At 47.1% G+C, this 24,942-nt stretch overlaps 1 protein-coding gene across 1 annotated transcript in view; it reads left to right on the top strand.

Annotated features, from left to right (window-relative positions):
• The window catches only part of LOC142572936 (rifampicin phosphotransferase-like), a 109,539-nt gene that overhangs the window by 69,565 nt on the left and 15,032 nt on the right, over window positions 1–24,942 (top strand). Inside the window, exons 32-37 of the mRNA XM_075682395.1 lie at window positions 934–1,025; window positions 11,182–11,245; window positions 13,455–13,618; window positions 14,639–14,717; window positions 17,008–17,053; window positions 21,552–21,628. Coding sequence (XP_075538510.1) covers window positions 934–1,025; window positions 11,182–11,245; window positions 13,455–13,618; window positions 14,639–14,717; window positions 17,008–17,053; window positions 21,552–21,628 — 522 coding nt within the window. The remainder of the gene's footprint in view (window positions 1–933; window positions 1,026–11,181; window positions 11,246–13,454; window positions 13,619–14,638; window positions 14,718–17,007; window positions 17,054–21,551; window positions 21,629–24,942) is intronic.

Here is a 24,942-nt window from a genome sequence, read left to right as displayed (position 1 = left end):
TTTACCGCGCTTAAGCTCGTTAGGAAACACACAAGTTTTGAATATCGAATTCGTAATATAAGACATGATATCGGAAATCAGGTGGGCTATCATTTTAATGGTAGCAGGTGGAACTTCATCTATTGCCGCACTGGTGGCTTTTAGGTGACATATAACGTTATATATTTCTTCTGGCGTTGTGGGGAAAATGAGTGAGGGAGACGATTAAGCTCAGTTACTTGTGATGAGTTACTTAGGATGATGAGAGGAGGCGAAGGCATGACATGCCAAGCTATATTTACCGAGAAAGAAATCTGATGTATTGTTTCCAGAAGTCCAGGTATCACAGGTGATGGCTGGTCGAGTTAATTTTTTTTATTTGAGATAGTTTTTGGTTGTTCTGAGTCAAGGGAACACCAAAGTGTACAGGACAGAATGTGTTCACAGCACCTGAATAAATTCATGACACCTATGCAAGGCGTTCTGTGCTCCGCAGCCGCAACCACTTGCATGTAGAGCGGATAACCCACAATAACTACAACGACTGGGTAGTCCAACACGGAATGTAACAGCAAGAAATATCTTTTGAACAATAAGAAAGTAACACTTCATACATGAATAAAACGCAAACGCAAAGTACGAGCTATATAATCAACCTAAACAAAGTAATAATTCAAAAAACATTTTAAATAGTCAGGGGGCTTATCAAATTCTTATTGCTCGTAAGGAAGTATGGAAGTAAGTATCTGTGACATGAAATGTCTTGGTGCTTTCGTTTCATCTGCGATTTTCCAGAGACCTGATGTAATTATTTTGCAAGATGATTACGGTAATCGTTCATGCGGTTTCTTACTCCGTAAAAGTGTCTGTACATACTGATCTGTCACTGAAGAGAATCAGCTTCGGGAATATATAGATTTCTGTGCGCTGTCTGTTTTCGCTGCCATATTCTAGGCTGCAGCAAGGGCGCCCCAGGTCGAGGGAGAAGCACCGGCTGCTTCACGGGACCTTTCCACTGTAACTCGCAGGCTTTCTACCCTTCGGAGGTAAAAAAAAGTTACTCCGCGCATGTAGAATATATCGTGTTACCACTATATCGTGTTACCACGACATAATGACCGTCGTGTTTAAGGCAAGCTTAAACTCGACGGTCGTTACGCCTCGGATAAGGCAACAATAAATACACGACAGGGTCTCTTCATTTCTTCACAATGGAAACTAAAGAAAGTGTATTATTTAAGCCGCTTGTCGTTTCTCCAAAGGTGCTACATAAAGAAAGAAGAATAAAAAAGAACACGAATGTCCTAGGTTACCTTTGGGCTGCTTATATCTAATGTCGCACGTGTAATATCGCAGCGCACAAATGTTGTTCCTAATGAGATCTATTCTTATGAATATTTTATTTTGGAATAAGACCTGCGCATGTTTATAGATTGAGACGTCTCTTTCTCTACTTTTAAACCCCGATTTAGTATTTGTACGGAATGCATGTTAGTTATCTATGACATTGTTACTTTCTGTCCATAAATAGACAAAAATGATAAACCAAAGAAAGGGTTGCGTCTATAGTGACGCTATCTATGACTGTTTGCCACGCAGAAATACCGGTTGTGACACAGTGGTGCTGGGTTGTGATGCTAAGCCATTAGCTGCGTTTAATGGAAAGTGATGGCTGCGCATTGTCTTACGAGTGTATGAAAAAATTGCACATAATGTGTCAACAATCTGGATTCCATTTCATGAATGCGAAACACGTTTTGACTTGCGGTAGGTAGGTTCCTATCTCGTCTCTCTTAAAAAAAAAATAAAATGACGTGTGACCGCTATGGGATCCTTTGTGCCAAGCGCAGCAGCCGGGTGCTCTAACCATTAGGCTATTACCTTCTTTCTTTTAATGCCTTCTTTTACTGAACGACCAATTACACAATGTTAAAATGCGTCAGAATTTTTGTGGCTGACGCGTAATAAAACTTCCTGAGCAGTGCGAAGTCATCGAACAGGGTGATCCACTCTGGCCAATCGGGTTGATTCCTGAACTCCTCTCTCACACGAACAGCATTCTAAATGGCATTGGGACGCACAGAAAAGGCATTGGTGAACTCGTCCAGGGAACTAAAATTACTTTTTGCTGGAGCAGTGTTCTAACAGGTTATGTCTTCGAGGGTAATGTAAAAAAGAAACTCTCAACAACAGGGCGTCGAGCGTTTCCTAAATCCCGTTGGGTTCATTTTCCCCTGGCATCCAGAATTTGTTAGACGGTACAATAAGGTAGGGAGCATAACACCAAGAATCTGTTTTTAAACTCGCTTTTTTTTTCGACACTATGGACAAATATTCCGAACCATTGGGCATCCACGATTACCTATTTCCAGAGACAGCCGGCTCACTGGCGCACCCGGTGCGCGCACCCCGTGCCAGTTTGTCGTCTTCGGTCTTTGTGACAGCTCGCGTATTGGGGCAGCGTGTGAGGCTGCAGAATCTCCGGGACCGGCCTACTTTGCCCCTTACTTTCCTCGTAACCGCTTACGCTATTTGTGGAAACTGTGCGACATTGTACAAACTTCATGATCGCCTGAAGTAATCAAGTCTTAACCTTTCTTCGCCGTAGCACAAATGCCATAGTCATCTTAAAATACACCGCAGGATAGGACCGCCAGCGGAGCAGATAATTCACCCCTCCTCACTGTCATTCGGCCCCTTTCCACGAAAAAAGGAACCTACAGGGACACGTCAACCGGCGGATACACAGCGCTACCTCACATTCTTCCACCACCGTTGAAGAGCACACCTTTCTTTTAAATTCTACACCCTCGCCGCTAACACAAGCCCGGTCGTCGCCTCGCCAATCCGGCTTACCCCGTCTCCACTTTACAAGAACACTACTATGTGCACTGTGCCGAAGAAAGCATATGTAGTCGTGAAAAAGAGAAGTCCCGTTGTCGAAACTTTGGCTCCCGCTTTTACCTTGTTATCGTTTTCCTGACATCATAAAATCGGCATATGTACGATTGATTGCATAAAACGCAGTCGATGATGACGCAACAATTGACGTTTCTTTCACTTACGCGTGTCCACTACCTATGTAGAAGCCGTGCCGCAAGCCCGCATAGAACGACCGGCGCATGGAAATCACGTCATTGTGGTCGTACGATAGCCTACAATGAGGTTGTCGTCGTGCGGCTGTGGTCACACGCGCGTACGCCGGTGACTCGCACGCACAACTACTCAACACACAAGAACACGTTGGCCCATTTGGCATCGTTTTGCGGAACCCCAAGCAATACTGGATAGCCCGGTACCTGAAAAATGCTTCACAATACGTAGATTCCCACAGTGCGTGGGATCTGCACGATTTTTTCATGAAGCACTTGTGGCCCTTCCAGTGGTGGAACTGCTGCGTCACTTGCGTCAAACCGCTTTGACAGCGGGCCTTTGCGCCATCCTGCCCGAAAACAGCATTTTAGCGAAAAATTGCGCCGAGCCTGCCCCAAAGCATGCATAAGAGCGAATCCCTTTTTCCGTCGATGCTTTGCAGCTAGCAAAGCTGAAATCAAAACCAACAGCCCGCTATCATCATCCCCACCATCATAATCATCATAAGAGGAAGCAGATGTCCGTCCATAGAGTTCCTCGTTACATAGTTGGGGTGCAGTTGCGGTGCTTTACAACGTCGCCGGACACACACTTTCGCAATGCCGGGATGAGTCAATATTTTTAATAGCGGAACATTCGCCGCCCGGGGTCCAGTCATGGGGACAGGTTCTGGAGATCAAGGCCAGAGGGCGCGCCGTGGATATGAGCCAAGTAATGAGTGGGAATATGGTGAGCTTCTAAGTGTAATAACGACAGAAATACGGAAAGAGAAACAAAATATTCGTTGTAAAGGAAAAAAGAAACCGAAAAGCTGGTAGAACAGGGAGATACGAGAAGCGATCGCCGAACGACAGAAAGCTTCTCGAGAGCACAGGCAGGCAAAGAAGGCGCAGTTGCCGCAGGATGAAGTAACCAGTGAATGGGAAATATACCGGGAGAAAAAGACTATGGTTAAAATACTGGCGCAAGCAAAATTAAAAGGTGAAAGTGAACGTTGGTTGTCAGAAATACGTGAGAAAAAGAAGGCCGCACCTGGAGTATTTTGGAACCACATAAAATTATTAGGCAGGAAGTCAACAACAATACAACAAGGTATCCTAGATGAAGATGAAAACAGACTGGAAGGAGAAGCGGCAATAAATTACATCCGAAATTCAACAGCCGAATCTTTCCAAGGCAATGACGAGGTTGTACTTGAAGAAAAAAGAGCATGACTGAGACCCAAGTGGAAAGGGAGCTGGTGTTGACAAATTTCAACTGGAAGAAAGTGGAAGAGAAAATTCCTAAGCGCACAGCAACAGGGCTAGACGGGGTTCCCGTTAGGCTGATAAATGAACTAGGACCAAAAGGTAAGGAAGCTCTCGTAAAAGCAGTGGAATAAACTTTAAAAGATAGACGAATACCAGACAGTTGGCGACAAAGTAGAATGAATTTAATTTATAAAGGTAAGGGGGACAAACATAGAATTCACTCGTACAGACCGTTGACAATTGCATCGGTAATATACAGGCTAGCAATGCAGGCAATCAAATTAAAGCTTCAAGCATGGACAGAGAATAATGTCATTTTGGGAGAACTTCAGAATGGCTTCAGAATAGGTAGGCGTTTGGATGATAACTTGTTTGTTCTTACTCAGTGTATTGAAATATAAAAAGTAGAAAACAGACTGTTGTATGTGGCCTTTTTAGACATTACAGGAGCCTATGGCAACGTAGACCGCAACATTTTGTGGGATATTCTGGAAGGCGAAGGCTTAGGTGACGATTGTCTACAGCTTTTAAGAGAGATTTACCTAGAAAACACCGTTTGCGTTGAATGGAAAGGGATGAGGAGTGAGGAGAAAGTTAATATCAACAAGGGACTGAGGCAGGAGTGTCCTTTATCCCCGCTGCTGTTTATGATGTACATGGTGAGGATGGAGAGGGCGCTAGAAGGAAGTAATATCGGGTTTAATCTCTCATGCAAACAGGCGGGTACAGTAGTAGAGCAGCAGCTCCCAGGTTTATTTTACGCGGACGACATTGTGTTGCTAGCTAACAAGCAAAGTGATTTGCAACATCTGGCTAATATCTGTGAACCGGAAGGCAAGAATTTAGGCTTGACATTTAGTGTTAGAAAATCAGGTGTTATGGTATTCAATGAAAACAGTGAACAGACAGTGGAGATACAGGGCCAGGAAATACCTCGAGTAACAGAATATAAATACCTTAATATACAGATAAACGAAGGCAATAGATACATGGAAACACAGGAAAAAACAATAACAGTGAAGGGGAAGAGAAATTCAGTCAAATTGAAGCACAGAGCGCTATGGGGATACAATAGCTACGAGGTCCTCCGAGGTATTTGGAAAGGTGTAATCGTTCCAGGAGTTACTTTTGTAAATGCGGTTGTTTGCTTTAAATCAGGAGTACAATCAGGACTCGATTGGAACCAATGGTCAGTGGGTCGCCTCGCATTGGGCGCTCACGGGAAGACTACAAATGAAGCTGTGCAGGGTGATATGGGCTTGACTAGTTTTAAATTGAGGGAAGCTCGCAGTAAAATTGAGTATGAAGAACGGCTCAGGAATATGGAAGAAAGTAAATAGGCTGGGAGAGCGTTCAGGTATCTGTACAGGAAAAAACATTGATTCACAGTGGAGGAAAAGAACTAGGAAGCTTACCAGCAAGTATGCGGCCTGTAGGGTGGGCAACACAGCAACAAACAAGGTCATGCGGAAAGTCAGAGAGGCTGAAATAATCTCATGGGTGGCGTCAACGGAAAAGAAACCTGCCATGAGTAACTACTTAAGAGGAAAAAACGAAATCAGGAAAGAAACCATTTATGATAACTCAAAGGGAAGGTCATTACTTTTCGAAGCGAGATCGGGATGCCTTAGAACACGCACCTATAAAGCAAGATATAAGAAGGAAGAAGAAGCATGTGCTGGCTGCGGTAAAGCTAGGAAAACTATGCAGCATGTTTTATTGGAATGTGAAGACGGCTACACAGTGGTTGATTTAGGAACCACTGGTCTCCTTGAAGCCCTTGGGTTCAGCGGGAGCAGTGGTAAAGTAAACATGTCCGCAATAAGCATTAGTAAGAGGCAATTGGAGGATTGGTGGAAGGAGAGTAGGAAAACGACAAAAGGCGGAGACGTACAAAAGCACAGTTCGCAATAGGGGATCAGAAAGTTTGGGTGTGGTAGTTCATAGTGTTCTTTTTTTCTTTTTTTATTGTTCAGCCTAGATAGGACACTAGGCAGTATGATAGCAAGAGCTTGGTGGCGCAACCCACCGCCCCATTCCTATGGGGACACTCATAACATCCATCCATCCATCCATCCATCCATCCATCCGGTAATGCCTTTCAAGGAGCAGGGCTCCGCGGGGGTGGGAGCGGACCAACCAGAGGGTGCGCCTGCGGAGGGAGGAGGAGAGGGGTATAGGAACAGGTGTTTTTCCGGCGCGCCCTTTCGCCCCATGGATTCCCCTCGGCATGATCGGCAGCGGGAGCTCACACGAGAGCGACAGCGCCGAAGTGCGGCAAATCTCGAGCTTGAGAGCGAGTAGTGCAAGCAAAGCGCCAGCGGAGGGAAGCCGCTACCGCTTAGTATTGAGAACGGGAAGCGCAACCCAAGCGCCGGTGGAGGAAAGCCAACCCCTACTTCAAGAGAAGACAACCCAAGCTAAGCGCCAGCAAAGGCAAGCTAACCCTCAACGTCGAGAGTAGGAGGCCGAGCAGAGACGTCGACGCAGAGCGATTCCTCCCACGGAGGGTGCCCATGGACGGTTCAAGAGGGAATTACTCGACCGTGAATGCGGCCACAGCTGCAAGGTATGTGATAAGCGGTGGCTTGGTCACAAGCTCACGCAACTGAAGAGTGTGCGAAATCCGGAACCGAAGCTCGAATCTAGCAAAACATCGACGAGACAAAGGACTTTCATAAAAATTGCGCTATACACGAGTTCAAACTTAAGAAAATGACCAACAACTTCGCTGTTTTGACAGCGTTCACTGCGTGGAAACAACTTTACTTTTTCATAATCTCTGAAAGCCATAGAGAGAGATGTATGAAACTCCGCAGATTTTTCAGCTACCTGATCGATTGAGCCATAGATATGATCCATCGATAATAGCGGTTCCTAAAGCCAACCTGTTCTCATGGTTGACTGAAGTAAAGTGTCCTAATTATATTGGACATTACCTTGGCGAATATTTTACAAAATATTCACCACATACATCTACTTTTACACAATTCTCACTGTATAGTGAGAAACAATGGGCCCGTCGGAGCCGTCCGGCTCGTCATTCGCGCATTTTTCTCCGAAGGAACTGCTGCAATGCAGTGCCTCGGTACCTTCTTGCTGGCGCTTTGTTTTGGTGTTCATCAAACCTGCGTGGTACCCCGGAGCTTGCAGAAGGAGGATATAACATTCTAGAATCAGAGTTACGCTTTTTAGATGTTTGTGGGTGATAGCGGGGCTTTTCAAAAGAGCTGCTGTGATTATAATTGCACGTGGTGCATAGTTAAAAATGGTATTAGCGAATGAGGTCGTATGTGGTACACGACGAGAGGCGCCACTTCGATGGGTGGCGGCATGTTTGTTCAAGCAAAAGCTTTGCGTCGAGCTTGGGTCGGTAGGCCATTTCGGTGAAGCAGTCTGCGAAGGTAACGCAAAACCCTGTTCGGTCTCGCACATGCGCAGTGGCGCTGACAGTATTTTTTTTTCTTGCGGCTGCAGAACCTTTACGGCCCCTATTCTCAAACTGCCTAATGTGCTTGGAATGACATGAGTGTATTGTGTGATGTCATGTTCAGCGGAGGCGCGCGTACCGATCGGTTTTGTCGTGAGACTTTGCGCACAAACAATGACTGTCACACTGTGTTGCATCCTGGATTAAAAGAAAAAAGAGAAAAAAAACATACGTGTTTGTTGATCGTGGAGGCTTCTCTGCCCCGTATTGACAAACCCGGCCGTTGGACCCTTTGTGCCTCGTTGTGCCGAGGAGCGTTGCGTTCTTTTCTGACCGCGCTTGCAGGATAAACCTCGTGGAAACCCGGCTCCACAACATATCGAATATATCAATTAAAATTTGCATGGTATATGATAAGCACACGTGCATTGGTCCGCGCGCCAAAATTGTTTGCTGCTGCGCCAAATCAGCTTTTGGCCTGCGCCAGGACCTGCACCGAAAGGTGAAATGGCTGCTCCACCACTGTTGTTCGAAATTCTTCTAATTTTGAAAAAAAGCTTGTCTTAATCTCATCGGGTGTTGTAGTCAGTGATGCAAACTTTTTGACTGCGCCTCTGAACCGAAAGAATGAAATCACTAGTTTAACTAAGTTTCGCTGCTGAGTCTCTAAATCTCTTTTAAAAACGTTCGGCAGAACTTACCAGCAGGATGTAGAGGGCTCTAACTTTACTAACATACGTACAAAAACAACGAACGATAACAGCGGAAATTTGTTGTTGACCGTCAGATTGCACGGGGCGAATCTTATGCCATCTTCGGCTTGTCGTTTCTGAGCGCTCTGGAGCGCTCTCGTGAGCGGCGTTGCCTTCGGCTGGTTGAAAGAGGGTGCGCGCCCTGCGTTCGGCTGGTTCTTCTCGATCGCTTTCCTCCATCTTGGAGCGCTCTGAGGCGCTCCGAGCCCTGTCGTCGGAGCAGTCGTAAGGATTGTAACGTCATCACAGCGCCGCGTCACTGCTGTTGGCGAAGGCCCACCGTAACCTAGGGAACCTAGGCCACTGCATGCTGGCGTCTCGACGAAGGCTCGTACCGCCGGCGCGCCCGCCAATTTTCTCGGCAGCGCCGGAAGCTTTGGATAGGCGAAACATCGGACGTTTGCAGTAGTCACGTGGTTTCGGATCTGCAATTTCCTCCTCCGAAGGCGAGTCACTTGTTCGGCTTACGCGCTTGTCCTCTACCTCTGAGCTCGGGGAACGCCTGATCTTCGCGACTCTGCTCGGGGTATGGAGGCAACCCAGTCGAAGATACCATTAGTAACGCTCAAAATAACACTGGCATAGGCTGGCTTTCACAGCGCAATGACGCACCTGGTCGACGTTATGCCTGCAAATTTTCTAGTGATCATCTCGTGAAACGACAACTAGGCCGGGATATGGCCATGTTTCTATTCCAACGCGACTCGTTTGAGTGCTTCGTCAGTGGTATGAGCGGCGCTCCACCCACGTTATCGCCGGGATCATCCGGTCGCAAGTGGTGTATTAGAACGAAATAAGTAGAATCGAGCAAAATGAGACGTTACATTACGTGGGTAATAAGTTCGGCGACACTCGCTTGCACCCCCGCCCCCCTCCGCCCTGATCAATCTAAAATCTGCGTGCAGTTTTAATTTGGGAAAAACCATGAGAAACAGATGCGCTGCATTGAGCTTCGCGTGAACAGGTGAAGCCACTCCACTACGCACGTCTTTAATAAATCTGAGCAAAAAAATAATACAAGAATTACAGTTGACGTGTTTCGTTATTCACCAAATGGTTGTTTTGTTATTCGCCTCCTCGTTCTAGATGTCAGAATAAACGCTACTACAGCGTGTTTTGGTAGCTTTATTTACTGCTCCAGTTTCCAACATCCACCAATCGATAGTATTTTGCGAAAGAACCGGACCTGCCGCGGTAAGAACCATTCTAATTGATTTTGCATGAAGTAAGATAAGGTGAACTGTGTGAGCATGTGTTTCTTCCGGCGGAATTAACCGCAACGCATGCCCTACTTGAGAGAATACCACCATTGCTTTATCATGGTCACAGAGCGCACGCGTCGCGCAGTCGATTTTGGCCGCCTGCTTGTAGCTCTTGAATAATAAAGCACTTTGTGGAAAGCCGTTTTCGAAGCAACTTTCTTAAATTACAAGTCGCTGAACCGCCACCCGATTGTTCTGTCATGTCACTAAGAAAATTGCTGATCGCAGTACAAAAATGAGTTATCGCAACATCTGGCGACAAGATCGGTAAATTGACAACACTCATTGTAGTTCTATGACTGCCTTAAAGGTTGCACCATAGAAAGCGGCAACGAATTTTGACATGGCCGTAGGGGGTTCCCTACTTTCGATGCTCCGTACATCCGTGTCATATAACTGCGATGAGGTCGTAGAGAGAGAGAGAGAGAGAGAGAGCACCCGCACGACATTCTTTGACTGATACCGAAGATGTTGGCTGCAACCCCACCTGCCTAACAAGGTATCCCAGGTGGTAGATGGCGTCCCAAACACGTAGCCCAGCGAAAAGAAGCGCGCACACTCGCAGCGCATGCGAGTGCTTGGCCTAGGCTAGCGTTACAGATGGCGCTTAAAAGTGCCTTTACGAAAACGTTCCGAGGTCTAAAGCGCGTGCCGACAACTTTAGCATGGCTCAAGCCACCCCACGCGCCGCGAAAGTTGATGTGGCGCCAGTTACAGTTTCATCAAGCAAATTTTTGTACAGCTGATATTTGACGAATGTAGTGGAAGCCTGTACGGTGGAGCATTCCGTGGCCACGCGCTGTGTCTAAGCCATATCTTCGGTCGACGTTGTGAATTCACTACTTTCGCTTGGAATCACGCTATAGTGCGCACTGAAAGCACAACATGATGGCACGCTCGAAAGCTCGGCCATCCCTCTTAGTGGAAGGTGTGGAAAGACCTGTTCCGGCACGTCACTGCATGCGCAGCTCTAGAATTGCGGTTCGCCTTAACGCTGCCCGCTTGGAAGGATTGACTTTACCCCCCGTGGTTGCTCAGTGGTTACGGTGTTGGGCTGTTGAGCACGAGGTCGCGGAATCAAATCCCAGCCACGGCGGCCGCGTTTTGATGGGGGCGGAATGTGAAAACACCCGTGTGCTTAGATTTAGCTGCACGTTAAAGAACCCCAGGTGGTCAAAATTTCCGGGGTCCCTCATTACGGCGTGCCTCATAATCAGAAAGTGGTTTTGGCACATAAAACCCCGTAATTTAATTTAATTTGGGGATTGATTTTCTTCTATCCTCGAGAATTTGAATGAATGCTTGGTAAGTTGATTAGATAAAAATGAGAGAGTTAAAGCAAGCAAAATAAGTTATAATAAAAGGCTTCAGTTCCATTTCTTGCAGCATTTTAAAGTTCAAATTCTCCATTACAGGATCATGCTGAAGTTGGTGATGCCAAAGGCGCGAGGTGGCGTTGCTGCGCGAGAGGCGGCCAAGGTGGGTATCCCAGTATGGCACGTGGAAAAAAAAATTATAAACATTTATTCACAGGTCCATATGCACCATGACGACCCGCTGTTCTGAATTCATAGTGTTAAGCATCTGTAGGGAGTAATGGTTCATTGTAGCAAGAGGAAAACATATCCATCATTCGGAAAATTATTATGGACTTTTCCCACTTATGATCCTATGTGCGAGTTTCGCATGCCATGCAGCCGTAACAGGCGCAATAGGGCATGTCTACACAGAATTCTCGTAAACTAGGCAAACACAAACTATTTCCCATTGAAATTCAAACGCATAAGATCACCACTGTGCTCTGCATGCAAATTTGCGGGAAGATATCGACACGTGTTCTTGTTTACCTTTCTCCGGTGACCACTTTTTCTTCGGCTAACAAAGGTAAAATGTTGTCGCTCAGCACAGGACGCGTCTGCATGTGTGGCAAATTTTACGAATGGTATTGATGGTTCTATCCGTTGTCTTTTGTCACCTAACCTTGTGTAATCTCATCGTATGCGCGACGCGAATTGTGTAGTACTTTCTTGTGTAATCTCATCGTATGCGCGACGCGAATTGTGTAGTACTTTCTGGAAGGCACGCGGGCACCAGCAATTATTCTGGAACCTTCGATGACTCACATATAAAAACCGAGGTGCTTGCCCCGCAGATCAGATTTCCGCGATCGCCGACGGTATTTGCCGCTATCATTGTGCTTTGAGGGTAACTTGCTTTTGTGCGCATAGGTTCGTCCAACAAAAAGTTAATTCCGTTTTACACCGGTTTACGACTGTCTTCTTCATCGTCACTACAACGTGGCAATATAGTAGACACACTCTGCGCTTGCAGGCTGTATATACACTACAATGAATAGCCCTGTCCTAACTCAAAATTCACCAACTGTCATCCTTTCAATTAGGACCTGTCCTTGGCCCATGAACTATACCGCTGCCTGTGCGTCCAGTGCAACGAAAAACACTTTCTTTTTCTTTAGAGCAGTATCAATGAGACATTTCTTGAGCTTTAGGTGCTGTGGTTTGTGTATGTTGTGTACCTTTGGTATAAATTTGTCACATCATTTCCTTTTTCATCCTATCAATCTGGAGTAGCATGCCAAACATGCCACCAAGAAACTCCTTCCAGTATCCACTAAATATATCTATTGCCGTATCCACCGATACGCTATAAACATTGTTATTAATTACTATATTTGCGATTAAGGGAACACCAGCACCCCCCTTTCTCGCTATACGTGATTCTAAATCTAGTGCAATATGTTCACATACTATATTGTTCTCTTGCAGTAGGCATGACGCTTCTGTTTTGTCCTGTCTATAGCCTACCGCCGTCGCTGTCAATACCGCGACTTATTTGCACCACAACTCGGTGTTGGGCCTTCCCCACCGAAAGCGCTTGCCTTCTGCATTCTCTGACCTTTGTTCTGCGCCTCACTACTTCATCGGTAAGCCTTTTGGAAAGTTGTAACCTGACTCGTACTCTCAAAACACGGGATGGTGCACATATCTGCGAAAAGAAACAAAGAAGAGCAAACAAGCAGGAAGGAGCGTCGCGTGATAGTTCCTAAGCTGACTCATGATGAATAAACAGGAACTTATCCTCCTGAAGCCACTGGTGCATTCCTTGCGAGTTTTTCCACGCAGACAATTCGGCTGGGAGTGGAATTTTCTTCTGCAGCTCCATCTTGAGTGACGGGGCATAGCGTTCCGCAATAGCAGCATATCAGGTACGAGAACGTCCCCGTTACGCGCATCATGTGAAGCACGTGGCTTCAGCTCCTACGGACGGCAACGTGTCTTTTCCTCCAGTTGCGTTGTCACTTTTCCTTTCGTTATTATGAATGTCAAGCTTCTCGCAAAATTATTGCTTATCCATTATTACTTTAAATGTAAGTTAAACAGCGGGAAAGCTCATTTATGCCTTTCTCGCATTCATGAAAATTGAGCTTCCTAACGTCAAAACAAACTTGTGCGTCACAACTGACGCAACAATCAGCAACAACAAAGAAAGTATTGAAACTGAAACTATATCTGGAAGAAGCCCTTCAGTCAAGGAGGCTTCTTTTTTCATAGTGTAGAGCTGATATTGTGTGTGGCGACAACTGAAGATAACTTTTTTTTGTTGTTTCTGTTGTCGTCTCTTCGTCTATAACTGACACTCACGTGACACGGGTGCTTTTTTTTCACAGTCCGCTTCAGTGCGCGTCTTCCACCAGCTGCGTCTTGTGTGCCACCAGCTGGCGCGGCGCATGGTTCACGAAGGCCGGCTCCCTTCGGCGGACCTGCTGTTCTTCCTGACTTTCGAGGAGATTGGCATCCTCCTCCGGACGAGGAATCCAGAGCTCGTTCTAAAGTAAGCGTGCGAGTTACGGGAAATGTTCAGCCTTTCGGTAGCGTGAGTGAGCTCAGAGCTCTCATCGTCTTTTCCTCTCTTTAATGAACCCAACCATCGGCGAAGCGATACCCGCACAGATAATTCTTGGAGTGAGCGGCTAACGTTGTCGCCTTCAGCGCCGATCCCGTATGGTTTCCGTCCGTGCAAAGCGCGGAGGGAAACCATACTGAATCTGAATCTAAATACTGAATAATCCTGAATCTGAATAAATACTGAATACTGATAAATACCGAATCTGAATACTGAATCTCTGCGCCTCGACGCACGAGGCTGCCGCAAAACACCAAAACGTTGATTGATAGACGACAAAACCAGATCTTCACTGCCTGCGATGTGCCTATGCTGAAAAGCGCACAGATCTACCCAAATATACCTATTTATGAGGCCAGTAATTGTAGGTACTAGCATATGCATATCCTTAGAATTTGTCATTTAACTAGCACTTTAATGTAGGCTGCTCGTTTGGAGCAATATATCCTCTCTACTGAATCCAAACTTCTACAGTAAATGTGGAGTTGTTTAGCTTTGTTGTAAGCGCGCGTAAGTTATTGGCTGGTTTTGGGAAATTGGGGATATCATTCAATATGTAACGGCGCATCTCCGGACATGGACATAGACTAATAAGTAGACAAGGACAAGCTCTTGTCCTAGTCTGCTCGTTGGTTTTGGTCCTTGTACAAAATCGCGTTATTACATTTAGCATCGTGCAGAAGCAACTCGCCCAACCTTTGGCGAGATACTGCTAGCTAAACGAATATGCATATCTGTGCAGTTCCCCTTGCTTTACCGTGGTATGATATATTTATCAAGTGCAGTGACTGTTTCAGATGTAGCTTATAATGCATTATTCATGGATTTGACATTTGTGTCATCGTAAAGTATGGTTAATTTGAGAATATCCAGTTGACCTGAACATTACTAGACTTGGACTATGCACTCTTTTGCCATATTGTTTCACCTTTTGTTCCCTTTTCACAGATCTCAGCGGCGTCAGAAAATTCACGCACAGCTTGACAAAGACAGATATCCATCCCTATTTGTGGGAATCCCAAAACCGGCAAGTCCTTTCTTTTACTTTGAAGATGCAAAGTTGACGCTAGGATGACCAAAATAATATAAAGAAATGATTCGGCACAGCGCGCTGCTTCTGTGCCTATAGTCATGGATACAGAAGGGGAGATAGGAAGTGGAGAGACGGGCCTACTGAATGGTTATTAATAGTGGTATTATTTCGATGTGAACATCATACCACACCAAAATCTAGAAATGGAGCAGTAAAGACGAGCGTAGGTTCTTTCTGACACCTTCCTGGAATGGTGAGCACAAAAAACCGTTCACTACTTTCGTCCGCCATGGCCCATTTTATTTTGACAGTGCACATATTGCGGCATCACAGCTGTTACACAATGAAATATATGACAATTTCAGTGTAATACACGCTTGTTAAGAGACCGAAAAAATCATCATAACCTGTCTCACGATATCTGCCGATGATAATGAGTTTACCATCGAATCAATATAGCCGCACGACGTACTGGCACCGTCAAAACGAGTTACGTACGAGGCGCGTACTGCGGCGCGACTCCTCTTTCGCGCTTCTCTAAGAACGCTTGGCGCCATCTAGCGGAGACGCCGCGAAGACTGCGTATGTGCTCCGAAATGAATTGCGTGCCGGTGCGTGCGGACGCCAAGAAACGCGCAATGCGGCAACCAGGCTCCTCTCCCGCGCTTCTTTCTCAACACGCTGCGCCATCTAGCGGTGTTGCCGAGAAGTGTGCGCGTCGCGTTCGAGACGAGAAACGTGGGGAATGCAGAGAACTGTTTCCTCGCTTTCCGAACACTTAGAGGCGCATACTCAGTGACCCAATTTGGCGAGAGCTTCATTGAAGAACGGCCGATACCCAGTGTATTTATTCATGGCACCGCACGCTAAAGCGTATGTAAGGATATAATGGATAATATCTTAAAACATGTCATACGTTCCACGCGAGAAGAACATGTCTGAGTTCAGCTCTGGTAAAGCCGAATGACAAAAGCTCGTTTTTTGTAGATAATAAAAAAAAATATATTACTTTCATGTATTGTCTTTCGCACGAGAATCGTACGCGTGTAAATATACAAAGTTGGATTTAGAACTTTACGTACAATTTAAGTACAACTCCTGTCGTGTATGGCCCCTTGCATCGCAATTACTGTTTTTTGTTCACTACTGAATAGCTATTCTGCGCATCTCCGTCATCTAGTTTTTTGTCCGTCTAACTCCAAGAGGTATTGCATTGTATTAGTTTCTACACTAGCTTGTTTGTAAATTTATATTGATCTTGCTTAGAAACAAGCAGGCCAAAAATCCGCAAAATTTCAACTTCCTTGGTTCTTTGTCACTCCACCAGTTTGTGCGTAGTACAGTACTATGAGGAGCGTTCTGTGGAGTACACTGCAGTTTTTTGCGTTGTGATCGATTTGTTGCAAATAGGTATAAATTAAAATAAAGAAATGGACACATTTTGGTCTTTTGCACGTTTTGCATTAGTTCACAGTTCTTTCGCAGCATTTAGCGCACGGAATATGCTATTTCCTAATAAGCTAGCAATAAGGGCCCTCTCTCCAGTGAGGCCGAATGGGAAGAAGCCCTCAAAAGCCCGGATCTCAAATGCCAACTCAAGGCCGTCCAGAGGGCCCAAGAACTGGCGGAGCGTCACCACGTTCCCATCCCGACTTGGGCGTCGCCTACGGTTTCGGCCGGAGGAGTTCCCCGCCTGGGATCTTCAACGACTTGAAACTCCTCAGGACTTCACTAAAGTTCTTGACTGACTGACTTACTGCATCGAGAGGCGCAAGGCTATAAAATTTCAGGATCCACTTTACTGTTTTTAATGTAAACACACTTGCTGATCAAGACCGACAAAGTAAAATTTTCTGAGACGCTTCGGTCCGTTCACGACTGCATTATTTTCATGCGGGAACTTATTTCCTACTGAAATGTACAATTTAAAGTGACAAATGTATAACAAATGACTACTTCACTCCTAGGGTTGCTTCATTTGTAGGCTTCGCATTCACGGCAGCAGAATCCATGCCCGATTTTCCTGCTACCTTGTGAGCGATCGAAACGTTGCGGTAATACAATCTCTTTTGCAAAGGGCGTGTTTCTGACTGTTGACGAAGGTGATAACACCGTAGGGACCTGCAATTATTCATCGTCCTCTATTGAAAAGCAGGCAGGTTTAGTTTGACATTGTGAAGTACTTCTTCTATAAACAAGACAAGTATGCATTTCTTCAGCATCTTGAAGCACTGTAGGTTTCTATTATATCGTCCAATAAATTGTTTCCTATTTTTTTTTTCAGATTGAAAGAATCAAAAGGCACATTGAAGGGGACTTCGAAGTCAAAGGTAAGTGCTTATTTTTAAAGCAGCAAGCATTGCATGAACTAACTCCGATGTGTAAACGAGCATTACTTATGCGAATGACAGATTCGTCTCGTATGGCAATGTTTAGCACAAATTAAGACAAAAGTGCGGAGGTTGTTCAACGTACACAATACAGTCCCCGAGCGAAAACAAAATAATTTAATATCCTAACTTCTATATAGCATTGACATCTCGACAGCTAGGCGCGCTACTGGACGAACTGATTTGTTATTCTGCAGCCTCATACGGCAAACCCGCAGGCCAAATTGTTAGTTGAAAAAGTACGAGCAAAAACAAATACGGGAATCAAGGGGTTAAATTTTTTATGCAACTACCAGTATTCGCATCGTTGACGCACTTTCCTATATCTTTGTCTCCGTGTGCCTCCAACCGTTTACACCGACTCAGTAGCTCACGTTGTCTATGCTAGCTTGGGCCACTCGGTATGTGCGCGCGGTCGACCCGCTATCGTGATCATTGCGTTGCCGTCATTCGGGTTTCGCCGTGCGACTCTCGTCAGGCGATGAACGTCATTCGGTCGTCGACATTCCATTGTCGTCATGCCACCGTCGTCACGCTGTCGTCGTGCCATCGACATTATTTCAGAAACGTCATCCCATTGTCGTCAAGGCGTCGTCGTCCTACTGCCTAGCACGTTCAAGGCTATGTAACGTATATAGGTGGCCTATATGTCACAGTCACGTATACTACCGCTACTTATGTGCTGGTTAACGGAACTCGTGTCTTTGGTGGTGCAAATAACCTTATCCGAGGTCTGTATGAGGCGCGCCATGCAGAAATATTTAAATCATGGAGCTGTCTTTTCTGATACGGTGGGAACGCTTGATTGCTTCGTCACTGGTGAAGTTTGTAGAAATACGTTGGCGCTGGTGGCTGGTAGACCGAGGTTTAAAAACAGGACAAGGAGGAGGAGGAATAAACTTTTATTTGGAAACAGTATTCCGGGGTAAGCCCCGGTTCTACTCTCGGTGGGAGGTCTCCTTATTCAAGGAACCCTCTGGCCTTCGCTGCTTCCTTGGCCCTGGAGACGAGACGTCGTTGTTGTTTCAGGTCCTCGGAGACGAGCTTGGCCTCCCACGTTTCTATGAGGTCTTCGCTTTGTCTGGCGTTGCAACAGTCTCTCGGGGAAGGCAATGCGACTTTGTCTAGATGCCATGGACATTCGAGGATCAGGTGCGCTAAGCTGTCCGGTACGCCGCACATTGGGCAGTGGTATCCTTGTAGAGTTGGGTACAGTCTATGCATGATGATTCCGTCGATATAAGTATTACTTTGCAGTCATCTGAGTGTAGTGCTTCCTTCTTTGTTGAGCTTTGGGTGAGGTGGTGGGTACACCTTGCGTTCCAGCCTGTGATGTTGAAGGATCCCTGAGTATGAGATGGGTACGGTCTCTTCCTCCGCTGGCACAGACCGGACGTCTCGAGAGTAGGAAGGGTTGGCCCGGAAGGTGTGGCCTCGGGCCGCGGCGTGTACCGCTTCGTTCCCCTCCAGCCCCTCGTGACCAGGAACCCATGTCACGCAGGTATAGGGGATCGGAGCACTGCGGTGCTTCAATAGCTTCAGTGCTTCTGTCGACACGCGACCCTTAGCGTGGTAGTTGCTAGGGCGATCGCCGTCTCTTCTGCAGTCTCGAGGTTTTGTGCACGGACTGTGGCAGACGCTAGCTCTCTGCCCTGAGAATCTACGACGCTCAGGGTGTAAGCGTTTCTTTGCGGGTATTTGGCTGCGTCGGTGTATCTGGCGTCCGGATCATGCCTGTGTCTTCGCCGTAGAGCATCTACTCGGGCTTGTCTTCTTTCCTTGTGGTACGTGGGGTGCATGTTGCGTGGAATTGGGGGCTATGCACAGGGATTCGCGGAGGTTCGAAGGAATTCTTTCTTTTCGGTCAGTGGTGGCTTTAAAGGTTTCACCGTAGCTCAGCCGTTGCAGCACTGATCTTCCGGTGGGCGTGAGATTCAGTCGTTCTAATTGACTGGCTTTGTGAGCTTCAGCTAGCTCTTGCCAGGTGTTGTGTACGCCCATCTTGAGAAGTCTCGTAGTCGAAGCCGTAGATGGTAGGCCCAGGGCGATTTTGATGGCCTTCCATATTTGAATGTTAATTTTTTCTACCTCTACATTCTTCAGCGCGAGGTAGGGCGTGCCATACGTTATTCGACTGGTGAGGAGTGCTTGCATCACGCGTAGCGTGTCTTGTTGTTTAAGTCCGCTTCTATGGCTTGCAAACCCCGACGAGATGCGTGCGCTGTGATAGCGTTCGCTGTAGTCTCGGGAGGGTGGCCGCCCCGGACCCGTCTTTGTGTATGTGTAGCCCTAGAACTCGTAGGGTTTCCGCTTTTGGAATGGGCGTTCCATTGAGGGTGACGTTAGGATCGGGTTGATCGTAGCCGGGTGGTCTGCCTCTCGTTCTTGACTTGAGGACGAGGTGTTCGGACTTCTCAGGAGCACAACGTAGGCCACATTTGTGCAAGTAGCTCTCGACGGTATCTACTGCTTCCTGTAGGCGTGGTTCTTGTGTTCCAGTGCTTGACGCCCTTGTCCATAACGTGATATCATCTGCATAGAAAGCGTGTCTTACGTCTGGTATCGCGTCAAGGAGGCTGGGTAGTTTGATTATTGCGACCTTGAAGAGCAATGGCGATATGACGAAACCCAGCGGGGTGCCTTTGCTCGGTAGTCGGAAGCTGTCGCTGCGCAGGTTGTATATTCTAACTGTGGCCGTGCGGCCCGTGAGGAAATTGCCGACATAGTCGTATGTCCGAGAACCACAGCCCAGGTCTTCGAGGTTGCAGAGGATAGCTTCGTGGCTGACGTTGTCAAAAGCTCCCTTTACGTCGACGGCTAAAATCGATGATTTGCTTCTGGTACTCAGGTGGTCGATGAGGTCTTCCTTGAGTAGAAGGAAGACACCTTGCGTTGACAGGTTCTGCCTGAAACCGAACATAGTGTTTGGAATATATCCGTTGTCTTCGAGGAATATTTTTTGTCTTCAAAGATATTCCACAGGCCTTGAACTGAGCCTTGTCCCTGTAAGGCTGGTTCATGAACATGCCAATGTGATTCTGGTGTTGCGCTACTTTAAAAATGCACTCGTGCCTCATTCACAATGACACATTACCTCGTAGGCAAGAATGTTTCACAAGGTGAGTCGTCTATTTATACTATCAGGTCATCATGAAATCGTTATTAGAAGTAATGTTTTTTGTCTTCGCAGTTGCGTGTAGTAGAGTGTAAATGCAGTAGGTTGTTTTGTAAGCATTACGCTTATAGTTACAAGTGTCATACGGCGATGTATGCAATACGACCTAATAGTAACCCGGGCAGCGTTGTTTACCTCAATATTTGGGAACGCTAACTCTCTCAGTCATATGTGGCACTTGTTAAATTATGAGGTCTTACCTACCAAAACCACAATCTGATTACGAGGCAAGCCGTAGTGGGGGACTCCGGAATAATTTGCACCACCTGAGCTTCTTTAACATGCCCCTATATCTAACTGCACGGGTGTTTTCGCATTTCGCCCCATCGAAATATGGCCGGGATTCGATCCCGTGAACTTGTGCTTAGCAGTCCAACACTACAGCCACTGCATGTGACATTGGTCAGCCTCTCTAATAAAACAACAGAAGGTTAATGGTAGTTCATGTTTTCCGTTGTTCGCGTCTTCGGGGGTTCACGTCTAAGCCCGAGCACAGACTTTGACATTTGTCAGCCTGCAACTTGACCGATGTAATTTGGCAGCAACTTCTCAGCAGGTTTATGCTGACGAGAATGGGCGCTGCCATAGCTTCTTGTAGTGATGTGTCGATATAGCTGTCGACACCGAAATGTAGTTCTCAAGTGTAGGAAAAAATTGCCTACAGACTTTCTCGTATGCGGTTATTTTTTCCACTACTAATCCTGGGCAATATTGAATACACTTCTCCTGAGTAAATGCCATCATCTATTGGCGATTACCATGGTGACCGTCTTGAGGTAAAGCAGAACACTACTGAGAGAGAAGGCCACCAGAGTGTCAGCCAGTCCAAAAACTATCTTAACAGATGTTCATGTCAACTTTGTCACTGACAAATACCTTAATGGAACTATATTCGCATTTCTTTATTGGAAAGACAGAAACACGCCTATTTTATAGAGAATGTAGTCGAATACTATTAGTAGAATAATCTGTGAGTACACTCCTTGACGCTTCGCTTGTAAGTATAGAAATAAACCGAAGATAAATGCACATTTCAAAGCAAATGAAATGCATACTAACTCATTGTAAAAAAAAAGCACCACAGCCAAATCGGCTGTCCGTGTGCAATTATAAAGCATCAACTCAACTCTCAAAGCAGCGTTTCAAATAGCGTATCCCCCAGCGTTGTCCATGAGACCTATAGTATTTTATTTGTGCTCTCCCGAAACAAGTGGTAAATATTTGCTTAATTTTTGTTTTCTGCGCCATATTTTTTCTCCGCAGGAAGCCCGATGTCTCAGGGCGTCGTTGAAGGCAAAGCCCGTGTGGTGCCATCTTTTGAGGAAGCCCACCTTATACAGGTAATACGAAGCCATCACCTTATGCAAGCAGCGCTGCCAAAATGCGGCTGATAGTACGATAGTCATTTTGGCGGATGCGTGCACTGTAATTTTCGTGAAGACATTGTAGTGGTAGAGAAAAAATAACATCACATAAAGTGGTGTTCTCGTAAGAAATATGCCATCGCAAAAGATATCAGCCGTGCCAGAAAGTGAATGTACTCAAAACGTGGCAACAAGCATTGACATGTAACGCGGTCTTGACTACTGTCAAAAGTAGTAAGGTATGTTGTTGGACTAGTCGGTTTATAGATACCGCAAAATTTTCAACTGCGGGAGGAAGACTTGGTGTAAACAGAAACATAGACGTACACACAAAGAGCAGACTTCCAACTGGCTTTATTTCGTTAAGGCAATCAATTTATAACCGTTCACAACGGGCACTTTTATGTAAAAAACTCTGGTATTTGCATTGGTTCCTCGGTTGCTCCTGTGCTGTGTAACATGTTTTACGGCCTTTTTCAATAGACGCCTAGACCGAGAACTTTCTAAGCTTCCAGTGTTACATGTGTTTCTGATTGTCGAGGAGCTTTTAGTGATTTTAGGTAATTGTTTCAATAGTGATCTTGACAGTGTTGTCTCTGATGTTCTTAACTCTTTCTCCTCTGAGGGGCAAGGTTTAAGTTTAATCCATGAAATGACTAAGAACAATCACACCCACTTTTTATACCTTAAATTGCAGTTCACAGATGCCCACGTTCGTGGGTCGTGTAATCTACGGTCTAGCAAAAGTCTATTATCTTACAAAAATGCGTGTTCGAAACTTGTGAAATGAGGCATTATCATGTCTAGTTACCTCTCTGTTCTACAGAAATCTTGTGCACATACAGTGTCGTCTAGTTTCAAACGTCATGTTGAGGAACTGCTGTCTGCTGGCTACTCACATCACTTAATTCGCAGTGCAACCGAAAGCCTGCTTCAAAAACTAGTATCTCCAAAAAGTAAAGGGCAACCATTAGTACCAAAAACCACGTTTTGTCATGCTATATTTGCATTGTCTATACCATAACATTAAGAAGGTTGCAGAAAGACATGGGATTCACGTCGTCTTTTCAGCACCTTGGAAACGTAAGAAAGTGTGCCCAGTAGTGACTAAAGTAAAAAAAGGAGTATAGTTCATGCAAGAAGAACCATAAGAGCAAGTTCGCTAAATGCATCTACAATGTTATCTACGAGACACCTCTGTCGTGCGGCCGGTCCTACATAGGTCAACCTGGCCGTTGTTTCAATGAGCGTGCACAGCAACACAAGCGGTCCACGCGCATCGGCATGGGCAGTAATATCCCCTTGCACTGCAAGAGATGCGACAGCAAAAGCTGTTTGCCTTATCTGGAACAGACGAAATTCCCTTCGAAGGCACACAAAAAGAAAAAATCAGTGCCTTTCCATTCTCTGAAGAAGTATGACCAGCGAAGCAGTGAATGTGGGCCCCTTAAATGAAGAACTGTACCCCGCCGCGGGTCGGCCCGGCATTGCACTATCTTCGGGATCGGCCCACGTATGGGGAGTGCTTAACGCTTGCTTCACCTCCGCCGCGGGTCGGGCCGGTATAGCACTATCTTCTGGACTTGCAGCCCAGCAAGCCCTGCCCCAGCATGGATAGGCGATCTCCGAAACGTCGGCCGCGCATCCTCCAGTGGAATGTCCGCTCGATGCGCTGCCGTCACGCTGAACTCGCCGAGCACCTCTCACTACACGAATACGATGTGCTCGCGCTACAAGAAACTTACGCGCGTCCCGGCGAGTTTAACCTCCCCGGATTTGTGGCCTATCACAGTGCCACCGAATGCCAGTCGCAGACCTGCAACAAGACTCATTGCTGCGACCCGCTGCATTCGCCTGGACGGTCCCGCGCATCTCTGTATGTTCGCGCATGTCTCGCGCAAGCCGACGTAAATGTCACCGACATCGTGACCAGTGGAATCGAGTGCGTGGCCGTGACTGTGCGTGTTGGGGGTGCCGACACCTGTGTCGCCAGTGTTTATGTTCGGCCCGTGCGTCGGTGGGACACCTCGTTCGTGGTTGCGCTTGTCGCTCGCATCGGAGGTGACTGTGTGGTGTTGGGTGACTTCAACAGTCACCACACAACATGGGGGTGCCCGCACACCGAGCCGCGAGGTAGGGACTTGCTGAACTCCATCCTCTCTGCGGGCCTCCTACTTCTCAACACCGGCAGTCCCACATTCGTGCGCCGGGGTGCGCGGAAGAGCGCCATCGACTTGTCGCTTGTGAGCGAGGGTTGCCACTACGAGTGGCGACGCAGCCCCGACACTCAGGGCTCCGATCATTACCCGATCTCCCTCGAGCCGCACGCTACAGCCCATGGACCGCGGCGCTCCTATCGTGTTACCGACTGGACACAGTTTCGGAAACTCTGTGCCACGCCCCCTACTGCGAACACGGATTTCCTGACTCACGTGACACGTTGTGTCGACGCCGCCACGAAATGCTGTTCTGTGCCTGCGGGAACGCCGGTGCCCGACATCAAGCTGCTTAACCTTCGAGCTGTCCGGCGCCGCGCTGAATATCGAGCCATCAAGAGTGACAGGAGAGAGGATTGGACTCTCTACAATCGCCTTGATGCGGCGTGCCGCCGTCATGCCAGGCAGCGGCACAATCAGAGCTGGAGCAGTTTGTGTGTGTCGCTCGACGATACGCGCAACAGATCGCGCCCGTGGCGCATTCTCGGCGCTCTCCTTCGACCAAAGGTCCCTCGCTGTCCTGCACTTTCCATCGCGGTCGCACAGGGCTTGAGCGCAGAGCAGCTCGCGGACGCGTTCGCCGCCGCCTTTGCACCGCCGCCGCCGTTGCTTCCGCCCGATGGCCCAGTTTTCGAGCTTCCCGAGCTTCCTGAGCACAACAAAGCCGCTCTCCTCGCGCCGCTTCGCTACTTCCCGACGAACGGAATTCTGCAGCAGGTGAAGGCGCTGTGCACGGAGGACTTCACCTTGAGCGAGCTCCGCATCGTGCTCAACGCTCGTAGGCGACGTTCTGCGCCGGGCGCGGATGGAATCACCTACCAGACGTTGCGAAACATCGACGACGAGCAGCTCCCATCGCTGTTGGAGGTGTACAACCGCGTCTGGCGCACCGGCGTCGTCCCTCCCGAGTGGAAAGAAGCAACCGTGGTACCTCTCCTCAAGAGTGGCAAACCGCGAAGCAGCGTGAGCTCCTACCGCCCGGTTTCACTCACGTCTGTCGCCGGTAAGACATTCGAAGCTATGGCACTTCGTCGTCTGGAGTGGATTGCGGCGGCACTCGACGCATTCGCTCCC

Source organism: Dermacentor variabilis, chromosome 2, assembly GCF_050947875.1.
Source record: "Dermacentor variabilis isolate Ectoservices chromosome 2, ASM5094787v1, whole genome shotgun sequence".
Taxonomy (NCBI): domain Eukaryota; kingdom Metazoa; phylum Arthropoda; class Arachnida; order Ixodida; family Ixodidae; genus Dermacentor; species Dermacentor variabilis.
This window is presented reverse-complemented; position numbering and strand designations above follow the sequence as displayed.